General features: G+C 50.6%; 7 protein-coding genes across 7 annotated transcripts; 3 read left to right on the top strand and 4 right to left on the bottom strand.

Moving 5' to 3' along the window:
• Positions 1–312: 312 nt before the first annotated feature.
• FOBCDRAFT_226554 (superoxide dismutase) lies at positions 313–1956 on the top strand. Its single transcript, XM_031186040.3, has 5 exons — positions 313–438; positions 798–977; positions 1109–1260; positions 1309–1405; positions 1456–1956. Exons 1-5 carry the CDS (start codon positions 426–428, stop codon positions 1476–1478), a joined length of 465 nt encoding a protein of 154 aa, XP_031037175.1. The 5' UTR covers positions 313–425; the 3' UTR covers positions 1479–1956.
• Positions 1957–2172: 216 nt separating this feature from the next.
• FOBCDRAFT_163909 (uncharacterized protein) lies at positions 2173–5715 on the top strand. The gene is made up of 2 exons (XM_031186039.3): positions 2173–2298; positions 2574–5715. The coding sequence occupies exon 2, from the start codon at positions 2607–2609 to the stop codon at positions 5262–5264; it is 2658 nt and encodes an 885-aa protein (XP_031037174.2). The 5' UTR covers positions 2173–2298; positions 2574–2606; the 3' UTR covers positions 5265–5715.
• Positions 5716–6973: 1258 nt separating this feature from the next.
• On the top strand, positions 6974–8504 carry FOBCDRAFT_275826 (uncharacterized protein; the record flags this gene model as incomplete). Its single annotated transcript, XM_059611506.1, has 5 exons — positions 6974–7012; positions 7313–7415; positions 7482–7765; positions 7824–8207; positions 8271–8504. 5 exons carry the CDS (start codon positions 6974–6976, stop codon positions 8502–8504), a joined length of 1044 nt encoding a protein of 347 aa, XP_059465170.1.
• A 316-nt stretch (positions 8505–8820) lies between these two features.
• On the bottom strand, positions 8821–10259 carry FOBCDRAFT_203328 (Metallo-dependent phosphatase-like protein; the record flags this gene model as incomplete). Its single annotated transcript, XM_031186038.3, has 2 exons — positions 8821–8956; positions 9013–10259. 2 exons carry the CDS (start codon positions 10257–10259, stop codon positions 8821–8823), a joined length of 1383 nt encoding a protein of 460 aa, XP_031037173.3.
• A 1084-nt stretch (positions 10260–11343) lies between these two features.
• On the bottom strand, positions 11344–12092 carry FOBCDRAFT_226564 (cytochrome c oxidase assembly protein PET191-domain-containing protein). Its single transcript, XM_059609714.1, has 2 exons — positions 11996–12092; positions 11344–11927 (listed from the first exon to the last, which is right to left on the bottom strand). Exons 1-2 carry the CDS (start codon positions 12018–12020, stop codon positions 11554–11556), a joined length of 399 nt encoding a protein of 132 aa, XP_059465171.1. The 5' UTR covers positions 12021–12092; the 3' UTR covers positions 11344–11553.
• A 240-nt stretch (positions 12093–12332) lies between these two features.
• On the bottom strand, positions 12333–13690 carry FOBCDRAFT_295094 (uncharacterized protein; the record flags this gene model as incomplete). Its single annotated transcript, XM_031186033.2, has 2 exons — positions 12333–13394; positions 13463–13690. 2 exons carry the CDS (start codon positions 13688–13690, stop codon positions 12333–12335), a joined length of 1290 nt encoding a protein of 429 aa, XP_031037168.2.
• Positions 13691–14553: 863 nt separating this feature from the next.
• On the bottom strand, positions 14554–15975 carry FOBCDRAFT_43277 (Pal1 cell morphology protein-domain-containing protein). Its single transcript, XM_031186030.3, has 2 exons — positions 15461–15975; positions 14554–15408 (listed from the first exon to the last, which is right to left on the bottom strand). Exons 1-2 carry the CDS (start codon positions 15942–15944, stop codon positions 14612–14614), a joined length of 1281 nt encoding a protein of 426 aa, XP_031037165.3. The 5' UTR covers positions 15945–15975; the 3' UTR covers positions 14554–14611.
• Positions 15976–16601: the final 626 nt, after the last annotated feature.

Here is a 16601-nt window from a genome sequence, read left to right on the forward strand (position 1 = left end):
TCCATTAATGATGCAATCTCATTCGCCAACCCTATTTGGGGCTAGGTAAAATGACGACTGTGTGACGGAGCGGGGTCCAGTTCTTAATGGCAACCCCACCTCAGTATTGCTAAGCTTCATGAGACGCTGAGATGTCCCTTAACTTGCCAGAGCTTGGTGAGGACTGTAAGGGATTGGCTAAGAACGCTGCTGGGCAACTCAGTGGGTTTTGGGTGTCCAAGAGTGGGGAAGCACAGCGCATGAAGCGGAAAGAGGTTGAAGCTGGCGAGAGGTAGAAAGCTCAGAAGCTCGGAGGTCGTGCCGCCTCGGACCCCGACTCTTCCTCAAAAACTCCTCTTTGCTCCCCTCTCCACTTGCATCATCATTCAATCTTCAACTGCTTCCCTAACCTAAACTCGTCCAACAAAAGAACAAATTTCATCAAAATGGTCAAGGCTGGTAAGACTTCCCGTCACCAAGCCACCGCTCACATACAGAGGGTGGCTCTTTTTATAGATGGCATCACCCATGCCCCGCGGGTGACAGTGAGGGGCTTCGAGCTGGTTTGAGCGAGTTTCCCAGACCTCCTCGTCCAACGAGATGACGAATTTCACACTCGATGTACCTTGATGGGCTTGTATCTGCCCCAAGAGGAACATTGAATGGTCCCTTGATGGGCCTCACCATGACTCAACTGTCAATGCTGTGTCTATCAAGGTTGGAGAACTGCTTAGCTCTCAGCGCCATCACCAGTGGGGAGGATGCCATCATGTATTACAATCACACGCATTGAAGCTGGCTAACACGGCCCCTCGCAGTGAGCGTTCTCCGCGGTGACTCTAAGGTCTCCGGCACCGTCATCTTCGAGCAGGAGTCCGAATCTGCCCCTACCACCATCACCTGGGACATCACCGGTAACGATCCCAACGCCAAACGAGGATTCCACATCCACACCTTCGGTGATAACACCAACGGATGCACTTCCGCTGGTCCTCACTGTGAGTTTGTTCCTGCATGATGCACCGCCGGCTTCTTCGGTTTCACGGAAGGGCCCGTTCCTGGGAAGATCTCCCGTCACAGATCTTCAGCCTTGCTCTTGTTCACAACACGCTAACACGGTTAATGCCAGTCAACCCTCACAACAAGACCCACGGTGCTCCCTCTGACGAGACCCGTCACGTTGGAGACCTCGGAAACCTGGAGACCGATGGCCAGGGAAATGCTAAGGGCTCTGTCACCGACTCTCTTATCAAGCTGATTGGCCCGCACAGCATCATCGGTGTAAGACGATTTCTGCCCATGTCCAACATTTCACTAACAATGGCATAGCGAACCGTCGTTGTCCACGCCGGCACCGACGATCTCGGCAAGGGTGATAACGAGGAGTCCCTCAAGACTGGTAACGCTGGTCCCCGACCTGCTTGCGGTATGCTTAAGTCAACATCTAGTTATTTACTAGTGCTAATCGCTTATCAGGTGTCATCGGAATCTCCAACTAAGGAAACCAATAACATGAACTTTATTGCTTGGATCAAGAAGCTGTAAGGTGATGAACAGTATGGCGTGGCACGTACTCCACTACCGTACAATGAGACGCAAAGGAAAATAGTTAAATACAATCAAGCCAAGTACTATCAGCTAGTGACTTTCGATGCAGAGTGTCAACTCACATACACCTTTGTTCAAGTTGGGCGACATGTTCGTTGAAATCGCCGACATGTTGGATAGTCTATGTACATATGTCGCCATAATGAGGGGCTCGAACTTCGAAGACACTTTGAAATCCACTGAGAGAAGTCCATGGCTCCATCCTAAAGATAGTCTCAGACATATTATTATACCATGCGCCACCTATCTCTATTAACAAGAAATTATCAATTTGACATTTTGATCACATTGTAAGAGGCCCAGATCTGTGACAGCCCCGCCTACACGACCTTGCCGTAGTTCCAAACTCTGGAGCTACCAGGCTCCTAGCCATCTCGGTAAAGCTTCGCCCTAGCTGAAGCCATCCAAGGCGACAGCTGCCCTTTCTATTGAAGTAGGTTGTGCTGGTACCCCGCGGTCACTAGCTGCAGGGACATCCATCCGCCATAAACCCCTGAGTTTGTCTCCACATTCAACACTTTAGCGGCGAACTTGGCCTTGGGGCCACCTTGCCATAAGGGACCTCACGCGATTTCAACTCCACATGCTCAGATGAAGCTCTTTCTTTCTTGTTCTCCCCTCTCCTGGCTTTCGACTTTCCTTATCTGAGCTCAACTTGGTTTCTCAATAAGGCTCGATCTCCCAAAAGAAACACAACCTCCCTATCCCCAGGTACGTGTGAAATATCTTCTTAACCCGTAACATCATGTCGTGATTACTTGTCATCTGGCGGTGGCAGCACTCAAGGGAGCTTGAAACTCAATTGAAGCTCTGCTTAGCTTGGTATTCCATTCAGAAACTTCTTGGACTGTGACAGCTCCCACTGCAACAATCTCCACTGTCTCTTGTCCCGCCGTCTGTTTTCCAGCGTTCTTCCTGTGCCTTGTCAAAATCGCCGTTGCACTTTAATTCTCAGCATTCGACTAACATGAGCTTGAATCAAACAGGTCTTTCCGCGTCGTCCTCCTGTATCCGCCACAATGTCCAAAACCTTTATCGGCAATGTCAAGAGCGTGCTTAGTGGTGACACTCTGATATTGACAAGCCCCAAGAACCCCAACAATGAACGGACCCTGTCTCTTGCCTATGTCACGGCCCCTCACTTGAAGCGCGAAGGTGACGAGCCTTTCGCCTTCCAGTCTCGCGAGTATCTTCGAGACCTCGTCGTCGGAAAGCCCGTTCAAGCAACCGTTCTGTACACAATCCCTACTTCCGGTCGAGAATTTGGTACTGCCCAGCTTCAGGATGGAACCAATCTGCCTGATGAGCTTGTTAAGGCTGGCTGGCTGAAGGTCCGCGAGGATGCTGGTCGTAAGGAGGAGTCGGATGAGGTGCTTGACCGCCTTGAGACACTTCGCCAGCTCGAAAATAAGGCAAAGGCTGAGGACAAGGGACTCCACGTCGGAGTCGGTGGTATTATTGACGTTCAAAATGATCTCGGTGGCCCTGAATTCTTGAAGGAATGGAAAGGCAAGACAGTGGATGGTATTGTTGAGCGAGTTCTTAGTGGCGACCGCGTATTAATGCGACTCTTGCTCTCCGAGAAGAAGCACGTTCAGCCCATGACACTGATTGCAGGTATCCGAACGCCTGCCACCGAGCGCACACTTCCCTCTACTGGTACCACTCAGCCGGCCGAGGAATACGGAAATGAGGCTAGATCATTTGTTGAGTCAAGGCTGCTCCAGCGTAAGATTAAGGTCGAGATCGTTGGTGCTAGCGCCCAAGGGCAGCTCGTTGCCACCCTTATCCACCCCCGAGGAAATATCGCCGAGTTTCTGCTGCAAGAAGGTCTTGCACGATGCAATGACTTCCATTCTATTATGTTAGGTGAAAGAATGGCTGCTCTCCGTGCTGCTGAAAAGCAGGCACAGTCCAAGAAGCTCCGGCTTCACAAACACCATGTTGCTAAGACTGAGAGCGGAAATCAGGACGCAATTGTGTCCAAGGTCATTGGTGCCGATACCATTCTCGTAAGAAACAAGGCCGGAACAACAGAGAAGCGCATCAGCATCAGCAGTGTCCGAGGGCCCCGTACTACAGAGCCTTCAGAAAGCCCTTTCCGAGAAGAAGCCAAGGAATTTCTTCGTCAAAAACTGATTGGAAAGCATGTGAGAATCAGCATTGATGGTAACAAACCCGCGACAGAAGGATACGAGGCTCGTGAAGTCGCCACTGTCACCGAAAAGAATACCAATATCAACCTTCTCTTGGTTGAGAACGGATGGGCGTCAGTCATCCGACATCGCAAGGATGACACTGACCGAGCCCCTAATTACGATGACCTCCTCGCTGCCCAAGAGAAGGCTAAGGAGGAGAAGAAGGGTATGTGGTCAGGCAAGCCTCAGAAGGCAAAGCAGTACACCGACCTCTCCGAGAACACACAGAAGGCCAAAATCATGCTGGCTACCCTACAACGACAAAAAAAGGTGCCTGCTATTGTCGACTTCTGCAAAGCCGGTTCTAGGTTCACTATCTTGATTCCACGAGAGAATGTAAAACTCACAATGGTTCTGGGAGGAATCCGTGCCCCTCGAGCTCCCAGGGCCGATGGCGAAGGTGGTGAGCCTTTCGGCAAGGAGTCTCTCGATCTTGCCAATCGTCGATGCAACCAGCGCGACTGTGAGGTAGATATCCATGATATGGACAAGGTTGGTGGCTTCATCGGCGACCTTTATATCAACCGAGAAAACTTTGCCAAGGTCTTGGTCGAAGAAGGCCTCGCATCTGTTCACGCTTATTCTGCGGAAAAGTCTGGCAACGCTGCTGAGCTATTCACCGCTGAGAAGAAGGCCAAGGAGGCTCGGAAGAACTTATGGCAAGATTGGGACCCCTCACAGGACGAGGAGTACGAGGAAGAGAACACTGCTGAAACTGCCCCTGAAACCGAAGTCTCTATCGACAAGAAGCCCACCGACTACCGCGATGTTGTCATCACCAACATCGACGCTAACGGTAAACTCAAGATCCAAGAGATTGGCAAAGGAACAGCCGCTCTTGAGAGCTTGATGAGCGAGTTCCGAAGATTTCACCTTGATTCCAAAAACAACAACCCTCTCAAGGATGCCCCAAAGACCGGAGAGTACGTCTCAGCCAAATTCTCTGCTGATGGTCAGTGGTACCGAGCCCGCGTGAGGGCCAATGACCGCAGTGCCAAGAAGTCTGAAGTTGTTTATATCGACTACGGCAACAGTGAGAAGATCCCCTGGTCTAGCCTACGAGCACTGGATCAGCCCAAGTTTGGTGCGCAGAAGTTGAAGGCTCAGGCCATTGATGCCTCTCTCTCATTTGTGCAACTTCCTACCGGTGCCGATTATTTCGAAGATGCTATCGGCTTCATCTACGAACTCACTGAGAATAAGCGACTTGTTGCCAACTTCGACTTTATTGACAACAAGGAGAATCTGAGCTATGTCACATTGTATGACACTGGATCCTCGGGAGAACTTCCCGGACCCAATGACTCTATCAACAAGGAAGTTGTTGCCGGTGGGTACGGCATGGTTCCTAAGAAGCTCAAGGCTTGGGAACGTAGCAAGGCGTTTGAGTCTACCCTCAAGCACCTTAAAGAGGTTGAGAGCCAGGCAAAGGACCAGCGCCTGGGCATGTGGGAGTATGGAGATATCACTGAAGACTAAGCAGCCCCCGGCTTCAAGATTGGCGTTGACGATGATTATGGAGCAAAGATCTTGGTTACAAATATGTTACAAATGGGGTTGACAGATGAAGCTTCAAGCACGAAAACTAGGGAAGAGAATGGTGTCCTGGGGTGGTCATGGGATTGGCAGTCACTATCTATGTACTAGTTACAAGCATGAGAAATAGAAAAAAGTCGTTACTAGATGCTTTATAAATGCCAACTTCCAGCAAATATGGCTTGATCTTCCGAAAGGTGAGCAACAGTAGCACAAGCACTTGCAACGCAATGAGTGAATTCAACGCCAAACAGCATTGAGTTTAGCTCATGTCTAAATAAGCATGCTGAGCAATATCAGCCAATGTCAATATTCGTAGGGCCAGTATTGGATCGTTTTTGTTGAAGTACTACGCTTGTTATTCGCGCGGACTTGAGCAGAAGTCGCAATCAGAATTATGGGCCCAGGCGTGATTGATGTCTTACTGAAACGCCATGTTATCGGTTTGCTGTCTTCCGAAGTGCTCACTCATACGAGGGTTCCGGTAGCATCGGGTTTCTCCCCGCCGAGCGCATGCAACCTTTTACTCACCACCTCCACGTGCTGTGAAGAGTGATTTAACGGGTGCTATCAAAAGTGTAGCATCTAATACAATGTAATGGATGCAACTGATCTACGACAACAATGATCTGAGGGAGCGATTTTCGGTGACATGGTGTTCAAAGTGACCAGACACAACAGCGGATAATGTCCAAAAACGCTGAGACTGAAAATGGCACGGCCCAGTTGCAGGCAAAAGTAAGCGGCTAAATAAGTAAGTATGTAGAACTTGCAAACCAGCGTACCAGGCCCGCCATGCAGGCGCCTAGCGGTGCTCAACTTCCTTACCTTCGTTACTACTGTGCAGTACTTCTCCACGGCATTCTATGTCCATAAGGTATGGATGCTGCCGACATCATTGAGGGTCTCGGTGGACTCGGCGAGGTCTCGACGGGCCATTGGAGCAACTGAGCTCCAGGCGGGTGGGGGTTTGATTGCCCGCCTTGTCCGCTTGGAGTGAGGTGAGAGTAGAAACGTTGGGGGGTGAGCGGCGGTAGCGATTACCAAGACAAGCGAAGGATACGTCGCTTTGCCGATATTGTCAGTGTCTGAAATACCTAGTGACGAGGAATTCTGCATAGAATGACTGATACCCATAGGTAGCCAAAGTACATTGATGAGTAATGTCATTACGAGATACGGCAAAGGCCAAGTCAGCACCACAGCATACATACATAGTGCTCTTATTCAGATTGCATAGAGGAGAATAGTTCCCACCATTCCTGGCTGGCGCGGCTGTAAATGAGAGAGCCTTTAGCTAGGCCGTAGGTGAAGCAGTTGAGGTGAGAGCCCCGGTCAAGGTACCCAAGCACGATCCTTATGACATACTAAGATAGTGGGGCAGTCGACGTAGCTATGGGCTCAATCAGAAAGAGGAGGGGTGAAGTCAGAGAGTCCGAGTTGAGGGTGAGGGGCGAAGACGAACAGTAAAGAAGGCGCCAGTCGTCGTGTGTACGTCAGGTCCCTTCCCGACTTTCGGTGGAATCCCCAATCTTTTTTCTTGTTGTACCCTCGCCTTCCTCTCTTCCATTCCTCTTCTCTTCTTTTCTTTTCATCCCACTTTCTCATCTCTTCAACGAAACTTCTCGTGATACGAATCAATACCATTCATCATGTCTTCCTCTCTCGAACAGCTCAAGGCCACTGGCACTGTATGTCACCCCACCATTACCCCTCCAACTCGTTTGTGAACGCGAACAAAAGCGAGCATGGCATCATGTTTAAGCTTGATAAACAACACCTCTGATTAATTGGACTCACCAATTCATCGTTCTTGGTCATCCTCAGGATCAGATGTTGTTTTCGCCTTTCCATGTCTATGTCTCTTATGAGAAATTGATGGCTAACCATTTGGTTTGTTCCCACCTCAATAGACTGTTGTGTCTGACTCTGGTAATTACCGCACCTCCTGGACTCGATCAAGTACTTCTTTACTAACTTCTTACTCTTAGGCGACTTTGCCTGTTAGTATACACTCCTATCATTATGCGCCCCGAGCCCACGACTCCTGCTATCCTAACCAGGAGTTCCAACTTCGCCCATATGACATAAGGAGTCATGATCGCCATGATGTGACATGGCATGATATGAGAGAATGAACAGCAGCTGACATTTCAACAGCCATTGGCAAGTACAAGCCTCAGGATGCCACCACCAACCCTTCTCTCATTCTCGCTGCCTCCAAGAAGGCCGAGTACGCCAAGTTGATCGATGTCGCCATTGACTACGCCAAGCAGAAGGGTGGCCCTATCGACCAGCAGGTCGATGATGCTCTTGACCGTCTTCTTGTCGAGTTTGGCAAGGAGATCCTCAAGATCATTCCCGGCAAGGTCTCAACTGAGGTCGATGCCCGATACTCTTTCGATACCGAGGCCTCCGTCAACAAGGCCCTTCACCTCATTGAGGTAAGCCACCATAGCAGCAGGGCGTCACTCTAGACGAAGTGCTAACGCAAATTTAAAGCTTTACGGCGAACAGGGTATCTCCAAGGATCGCATTCTGATCAAGATCGCCGCCACTTGGGAGGGCATCAAGGCTGCTGAGATTCTCCAGCGCGACCACGGTATCAACACCAACCTCACCCTCATGTTCTCTCTTGTTCAAGCTATTGGCGCTGCCGAGGCCGGTGCCTACCTTATCTCTCCCTTCGTCGGCCGCATTCTTGACTGGTTCAAGGCCTCTACCAAGAAGGAATACTCTAAGGAGGAGGACCCTGGTGTTCAGTCCGTCAAGACCATCTTCAACTACTACAAGAAGTACGGTTACAACACCATCGTCATGGGCGCCTCTTTCCGAAACACTGGCGAGATCACTGAGCTTGCTGGCTGCGACTACTTGACCATCTCTGTATGTCACATCAAACCTGTGTTGCGAATAGGAATCAAGTATGCTAATTTTCAATTTCTACAGCCTAACCTGCTTGAGGAGCTCCTGAACTCGAATGAGCCCGTTCCCAAGAAGCTTGATGCTTCCCAGGCTTCCTCCCTAGACATCGAGAAGAAGTCCTACATCAATGATGAGGCTCTCTTCCGCTTTGACTTCAACGAGGACCAGATGGCCGTTGAGAAGCTCCGAGAGGGTATCAGCAAGTTCGCTGCTGATGCTGTCACCCTTAAGAGCATCCTCAAGGAGAAGCTCGCCTAAATCTTTTGCATGCTTCATGATTTAAGAGAATGATTAAAAAGTTAAATAGGACAGTGTTAACGTGGAAATGCAGAAAGCACTGAAGCTGACTGCGAACAACCGGCTATAATTTGTTCACGATCTTTGCTGGGGAGTTGTCGTTGCTTATACCACACATCTTCTATAGTTCATATCCATCTAGTATTCCTCAGCTTGAGGCGAAGTCATTGGCTGTAATTTGCCTCGTGGATGATGCGCCCATTGAAACAGATAGTGGCTACATGACGAAAATCGAGGATATGAGCCCAAAAAAGCTGGTAGAATCATCCAACAAACATCATGAACTGTTAACTTTAAGTTTACGTGAGAACTCCCGTCTATGTATCTTGACAAGAAAGGACCCGTCATTGTCATTATCATGACCCATAACGCCATCTAACTGAAATGCGTAACCCGCCTGCCCGAGTATTGACCTAAAACCATCATTGTATAGCATGGTATCATATCATCGAAATTGTGAGGACCTTACCACCATCCCTTTTTGCACATGACCTGATGAGTTGAATGTTTCCAGCCGCCATCCTCCTTGGCCTGGATAACCAGGGCAGTCAGGGCGTTACCCTTGACACAACCTGAGTCGAGGCCGAAGGTGTATGAGTCCTCCTGATAGCCCATCTTGGCATCGTGGCCGTAGATGACAGAACGACGATCGGGTCCTCGCAATTTCCTTTGCTCGCTATTCCATAGGTCGGTCCATCGTTCACCTTCGTGGCCATCTATGGGAATCCAGACATCGCGATCAGGGTTCGTGCGTTCGGCGGCGGCTTCATCGGTTGACAATACGGCACCTGCAGAATCGGCTGGAGCGGGTTCAGCGCGGGCAGCGTGAGCATGTGAGTCGGTGCCCTCTTCTCCGGGAACGAAACTGCGCTGCTGAAACTTTGCCTGCGCGTCCTCCTGCGCCTTGGCTAGCTCCTTTTGTCGCTGCTTCTCGGCCTGCTTTCGTTTCTTTTCAATTTCCTTCTTACGGAATTCTTCGCGCGGAAACCGCAAGGTGCGCATGTTCATGACAGCCCAGGCGTCTTGTTGAGGGAGTGGAACGCCTGGGACGAGACCGGCGTGCACGAAGTAGAGGGCCATAGATTCGGCAGATATAATGACCGGTAGGTTTCTCAGCCACGTCATTTGCGCTTCGGAAAGACTGCGAGCTGTCTTCAAGTACGCCTCCTCGCCCCTGTGCTTGGCGGCATCCTTCGTATCGAGGTAGGCGGCGACGCCCTGCTGAGAACTGAGGCCGCGCCATGCAAGAATGACGCGATCTTCGTGGTTACCGCGGACCGCGCTGGCTTTGAGCTCCATGAGACGAGCCACGACCTCGGAAGACTTGGGACCTTTGTTAATCATATCGCCAACTGCAATAACGTGGTCTGTCTTGGGGTTGAATTCGATCTTCTTGAGTAGTTTCTCGAAGGGGTCAAGCATGCCGTGGATATCACCAACCACGACCAACCTCCTTCCATTCTTTGCTGTAGGGACGTATTCGCTCGGTAGGTTCCTGATGAGGTCGATACCATCGTAGCGCGGTCTGTTATACATGCCATAAGACATGGGGTTATCGGCTCTGAGAAGTTCGACTTGCGGACGCAAGACTTCGTCCTCGACCTCTACAGGTCCAACTGTCAATGCTGCGAGACGCGAACAGCAATAAAAAATGCTAAATACGAAGAAGAAAGTCGAGAGAAGGACAAGTAGACGCCGCTGTGGTGCGGTAATCATGATGGCCATCGTCTGTGGCGGCACGAATCGGAGAGGAGATATAGATGGGACGGTGCGAACTGAGGTCGAGGATGGTAGTGAAGTTATGACGACAACGACAGCGGCGCCAGTTGTAGACCAGACCGCATTACCAAATTTGGCGAGGCGATGGATAAGGTACTTGATTTGACCTGGCCTTGGCACAGCTTGACTCGGCGCTGGGCAGGTGAATGAGTGGGCTGAGCTCAGGAGAGAAGGGAGAGATCCCTATTGCGACACACAGATGTAACTGAACGTCTCAGGCGGCCGTGGTGAGACCGTTCAAGAAGCTGGAGATAAGGTACTAACTACGTAGTAGTAAGGTAAAGAAGGTTACCCAAATCTACTAACCTAAGGGGAATGGGGAATGGTAGCAAATAGCACAGAGTAAATTGTTCCAAGAATATCTAAACTAAACGCCGAATGGCCCGTCAAGCCATGGCGAAGCGATTAAACCAAGAGGCCACTAATTTACCGATTCCTCCCAACCACAAACAATGAGCCAGGCCTTTCCACAAGGACATGTCCAGTATGCAACGCGCCTGGCGCTGAGAAGGGGGGGTTGTTCAAAGTGTGACGCAGGATACACGAGGATGACTTCCCTCTTGGGCCAGGTGCGAGCTCAGGCTATGAATGATAAGAGAAAAACTATATCACATGAACAATGGTAGTCTTGATCAATTCTTGTCACTCACTGATGGGCTTTATTTTCCTCGCCCAATTGCGCATGCTTTCGGGTTGTGGGGAACATGCCCGTCCGTACCTAGGTAAGCGAGGTGAGATGCAACCAGGTCTAGGCCAGAAACTTTAATTTAGAGCGCTAATAAGCATGAATTGGCCACTGTTGTCCAAGGCCATCGGCGTTGATTGAGTTGTAAGTTGGGTTGGCAATGTGACTGGCCAAGTACATAGTGACTTACCCAGGTGGGGGATGTAGGAATGCATATGTGATACAGATATTGTACAAATGTTGGGAGTAGAGTAGAGCAAATCGCAGCCTTATAACACGGCAGAACGTGAGAATTTCAACCTCTTTCTTTTCTTCTTCTTCTTCTTCTTCTTCTTTTTGGGTATATCCAAAAGTCTTCGTCCGTCACGTTCGTCATGTCGAATTGTTTCAGCTCAGTCGGTTCAGCTCAACCTCAGCATTGCCTTCTATCGTCTTGGGCGTTTTGAGGACCATGGTGGTATCAAATACTGGCACAAGTAGTCGTTACCATACCGCACATGTCCCATATCGGAGAAAGCTTGATTCGGTCAGGCAACGACCTCCATCTCACTTCTTCTGCTGCTCTATGGCTGCCTGTTCTGCCTTCCACTTCTCATTCTCGACTTCTCTCCAATCTTGAGGAATGGGTTCGTTTCCGTCCGTCTTCTTGACACCACCCGCGAATGCTGGCCGTCCGGCGTAGAGTTGGTATCCTTGACCCTCCTCGGCCTGTTCCATCGTACGGTATGCCACGGGCATGTTGCCTCGAAATCTTTTACGCATATCCACCATGCCACGCTTGCACTCGCCGAAGCCCTTCTTCAGCTGTCGGCACTTGAGCGGGAGGGTGTTGACGAGGGGCTCGCGGAGGCAGTCGGCGGCACTGTTGCGCTCAACCATGACACAGTCGGATTCTTGGAGACACTGCGCGAGTGCTTCGCCTGGGAAAGCACCGGGTGTTAGAATGATTGATATGCAGGCTGTGTTTCAGGGTCAGTGAATAGCTTACGCAGTTCTTTGCATGAGCTGGGCATCTTGGTTGGGAAGGCTTTGGCAATTTGCACCACGGCTCAGATCATGTAGGCTTTAGGGTCAACCCACGGTGAGGCTTCAGAAGGTCGTTTTGCGGTCGAGACATGATTGGTTGGTTGGCTGTGCGCCGGAAATAGAACGGATGCTGCGGATGCGCTCCAGTTTGTCATAGCACACCACCATACCACAAATATTGCATGAGCTCTGTAGAGTTACCGTAATTCGTATCTCCAAACGCACCTGGGCATCGCAAGCCTGCCCAAAATTGGACTTCATATAGCTCCGCCGCTCGTTATAAGCTTGCCATAATTACCTTATACTCTGCGTCCTCCAAAACCGCCCGCAAGCCTCACGTCGCTTATATTTGGGATTTTAGCCTCGGGCTCCTTCTCATCAATTGCTTGTCCAATTCTCCCCTTTTCAAATTTCACAGCCGCCCATCTCTGCTCCCTTCCCGACCTAGCTCCTGTATGACCTTCCCAGACGCCCAGCTCATCCAACAACACCTCCACGATCCATACCATCTCAATCTCGTCCCCAGGAAGTTGCCTCACCGCCCCCTCAGCATCCCGCCTGGTCTTTGGGACCTTTGTGCATAGTAAGTGCAAGTCCAGTAGCTGCGTAAATATCAGACCGAAGTTGGGTTTCGTGCGCCGGGCACTGTAGCCGGTTAGTGGTGGTGGGTTGAAGATAGATCGTAGTGTTGGGTCAACTTGGCTTTGCTTCGCTGGTGACGCTGCGGTTACGGTTGCGAGTGCTGGACCCGAGGATACCGCTGATGTCGAGTTCAGTAGAAGGATAAGTGGTTTCGATGGTAGATTGCGCGAGAGATCGCGGAGGTGTGAGTTCAAAAGCTGAAGCGCGGCATGCGCTGCTGACTTTTCGCGGTGGAAGAAAAGACCTGTCAGAAGGGATGAGAAATGCGTGATGACGATAACGTCTGGGTGCTGTTGCATCTTGTTATACGGCTCCTCTGCCCGTGGCTGCGAAGCTTGATGAATGGGGGAGAAAGCCACATCATCGTCATCCTGACTATCCTGGATCTCGTCAAACTGATGTGTTGTATCATGTTGTCTAACATTTGTTGCCCCTTGGTCCTGCAGCGCATCATCCTTCTCTTCAACCAACTCGCAATCCAGATCTGCCAGTGCCTCCCATAGACCATTCATGTCGAATACACAAGACAGCATGACTTTTTCAAGGCATTCTCTGAGTTTCATCCTTATGGTATCCTTTGTGCACCATTTGGCCTCGAGTTCGGACTTCACCGCGTCCCTCAAGCCAGCCAGCATTACGCTTGCTGGCCTGGGAGTGATGAGCAGGCCACTTGTAACCGTGCCTTCACAAAGTGAATGTGCAAGTGTCTGAAGACCAAGCTGACGCCGAAAATTAGTCCAACGTTTCTTTCACACAACCAACGGCTTTATCTGATTGTTAATCTCACCTGAACCCCTAGCTCTTCATCTTCAGCGCTGATACCCACAACACTTCCGCGTTCAAAGCCGCCTAACATGACCTCCTCGTCAATGACTTTGCATCCTGTCTTGCAGGCTCCCAACAGTGCGATTGCATCGCGCCTTTTGACCTCTTTATCGGCCAGTATTGCCGCAGGAATTGGCTCGAGCTGAAAGTGGGAGCTCGCCTGTGAGGGGGGGCTTTGTGGTGGGTTCATGGAGTAGCTTGTGGCCTGGCACTATAATTCGGTTGGTGCTATGGATGCAAGGTCCAAGTGCATTACTGCTCCTCATGGTTTATCTAGGCTTCAAGATAGCCCCAAAGCGACAACGACCAGACCAGCTCAATACTGCCATAACAAAACATGAATTGCATGCTTTCCTCTGAAGCCTTGCTAAGTATGATATCAGGAGGATCGATATACTCAAAGTTGAGAATGATATTGTCTCTTGAAATGGCTAACAACCTCTAAAGCAAATCAAGGCAGAGCCAAGGTTATTGTTTACACACGATAACATCGCATTTGAATTTATTGATGCCATGATCAGACATCAAGTCCTGATATAAAACATACAAAAAAGGCTTCATAATAACCTCCCAGGTCTCGGTCGGTGGTCCCACTTCCTTTCTGGCATCGTGACGACCTGGAGACGACTCAAGCTCATGAGGTTCCTGCTAAGTCAGACCTGCTTGATGTAAATCTCCAAAACAGAGCAAATGACCCGACCTATGGGCTTGGTTTCCTATAACCCATGCTACCCGCCCCATCCCAAACTCAACAAAAAGAAGATAATAAATAGAAACTTCATCGGTATCTGGAGAGACCAAATAGACCTTATCTCGTCGCATTTGCATACCGCTTTCTTGAATAATTGTGTGCCTGGCCAAGTCTCTTTGCTTCGACCTCTGCAGCATCATAAAGCAATGGTTCAGATTCTTGTACCGTGCTTGAGGCGTACACGGCACACCTCTCTGCCTCTCTTGGCGCCGCATTTTCTTGATCTCGTGTTGGCAGACTATTAGCCCACGAACTTTCATTCGCGTGCTCATTCATATTCTCCACAAGGTTGTCCTGCCTTGACTGCCATCGCTTCGGACTTCGACTTGAGTCAAGGAGTCGCCCGGCACCTGTCCTCCACTAAACGGCCGTTCCGGGCACACCGGGCCCGTTGCTAGGTATCTCTGGCCGAGGCTTCCGTCCCTTTAAGCTCTTCATTCGTCCCATAAGCCCGGTAGGCTTTGCTGGGGCATCGTCCAAAGTTGTAGCAGCATCAGTTGTCGCCCGTCGCTCAAGGACAGCTCCGGCAGAAGGGCGTCTCGCTCCAGGAGGGCTGTTGGATGTCATTGAGCCATCTCGTGGCCTTACACTGAAACCCTCCTCGCCTTTACCGAATTCGGCAAAGAAGGGATTGTTGTCTGAACTGGTGCTGGCTGCTGTCGGATAGGCATCTGGTGTGATTCTGGAATATTCGCCATTGGGGCGCCCTGACTGACTATAATCGCGAGGACCCTTATTAATGTGGCGAATGCGCTGTGCAAGCGACTTCTTGCGCTGTAGACCACTCTCCATGTTTTCCTGAGCCTGTTCAGCCTGGTGGCGCTGAATGGCACTTCGCGCAGCGGGGGTCCCTTCCAAGAAAGTTGAGGTGCCTAGGCCAACAGACTCATCTCCATGAACAATCTGGTCTCGGCCCGAGGCATCAAAAATGGCAGGCTCCTTGCTACGGGCTTTTGAAGGTGCAGAAAAATCTCTGAAAGCCTCATCCGTGGCATTTCCCATGAGAACTGAATGGTCAGCTCGAGCATTAAGCGGTCCAGCGCCTCCAAGAGAATTGTTTAGTGAATCTTTGGGGAAGGCTTGCATTGGCGCACGTCTCGCGTTTTGGCGATTTCGGTGGGGGTTCAGGGCGTCGAAGGGTCCATCATGATGGAACACTGTACTGTGTTAGCAACACTGAAGTCTAGGATTAGGGAGGGGTGGACGTACGTCCAGTCCCGTAAATGCTTGTGGCATCAAGTTGATCAATAATGTCCATCTTTCTGCTGGGGCGACTGGTCTTCTCCCTATCTCCCCGCTCCCGACGATCGCGGTCACGGTCACGGTCGCTTCTATCACCGCGCTCCTTGCCCTCTCCGCGACGCTGTCGTTCGTATTCACGTCGTCGGGCCGCCTCGATCATTCTTTTCTCCTCCTCTGTGATTGGACGCGCATCAAAATCGACCAAAGAGGACTCAGAATTCCGTCGAGGACGTCGTGGTGGGGCACGTCGTTGCGGTGAGCTCTGTTGCGGTCGGGGTCCAGAACCTTGCATCCTTCGAGCACGAAGAGCTTCTTCCTGGGAACGCGAAGGGCGGTGGCTGCCATTCTCAGGCGGCGGGTTCTCGCCGCCGCGTCTTGGAGGCGGTCCGTTCATCGGTCGGCGAGTGGCCTGCTGTCTTGCTCGGTCGTTGGAAGCATCATCGAGAGTCATGGAGTTCTGTTTAATGGCAAGTTAATATCAGTGCAAAAAATCGTCGGCGACGCCATCGAGAATAAACCATTCCCTGCATGTTTGAGAGGCAGTGGGAGAAAGATATTGACTGAAGTACATACAAAAATTTCCTCGGCTGAAAGAGACTTAGAGTCTGAGTGAGATGACATCGCTCCAGGTGACCTAAGAGGCTGTGACAATAAATCAACCGGTGGCTGATCGAGAAATGGATTTCGCGATAAAGGTCGTGCTGGGGGGTCGTCAAAGGGAGAGGCGGGTTTGCTGGGGAAAAGAAGGTCGGCACTGGCTGGAGATGGTGCGCGGTTGCGGAAGGGGTTATTAGAAGATAAGTTGAGTGTGAGGCCAGGAGATTGACCAGAACTGGTGTGGCCTGTTTCAAGAAAACCTATCAGCTGGGTGCCAGATAAACGGGCGCATGCATGCAATGACGACGACAGATGGGCCAAGATGAAACAGACAATCTCCTCAGCATGACACAAGATGGATGCCAGCCAAGTGGACCGACCAGCTAGCTTCTGATGAATTGTTCCGCCAAGTTGACTTGCGATCCATTCAACATTACAGTTGATCCAGTCTCCTTTGTTTACAAGATTCCAAGCGCCGAGCTTTGGCAGCTATCGGACGCGAATCCCGGTG

Source organism: Fusarium oxysporum, chromosome VI, assembly GCF_013085055.1.
Source record: "Fusarium oxysporum Fo47 chromosome VI, complete sequence".
NCBI classification, from domain to species: Eukaryota; Fungi; Ascomycota; class Sordariomycetes; order Hypocreales; family Nectriaceae; genus Fusarium; species Fusarium oxysporum.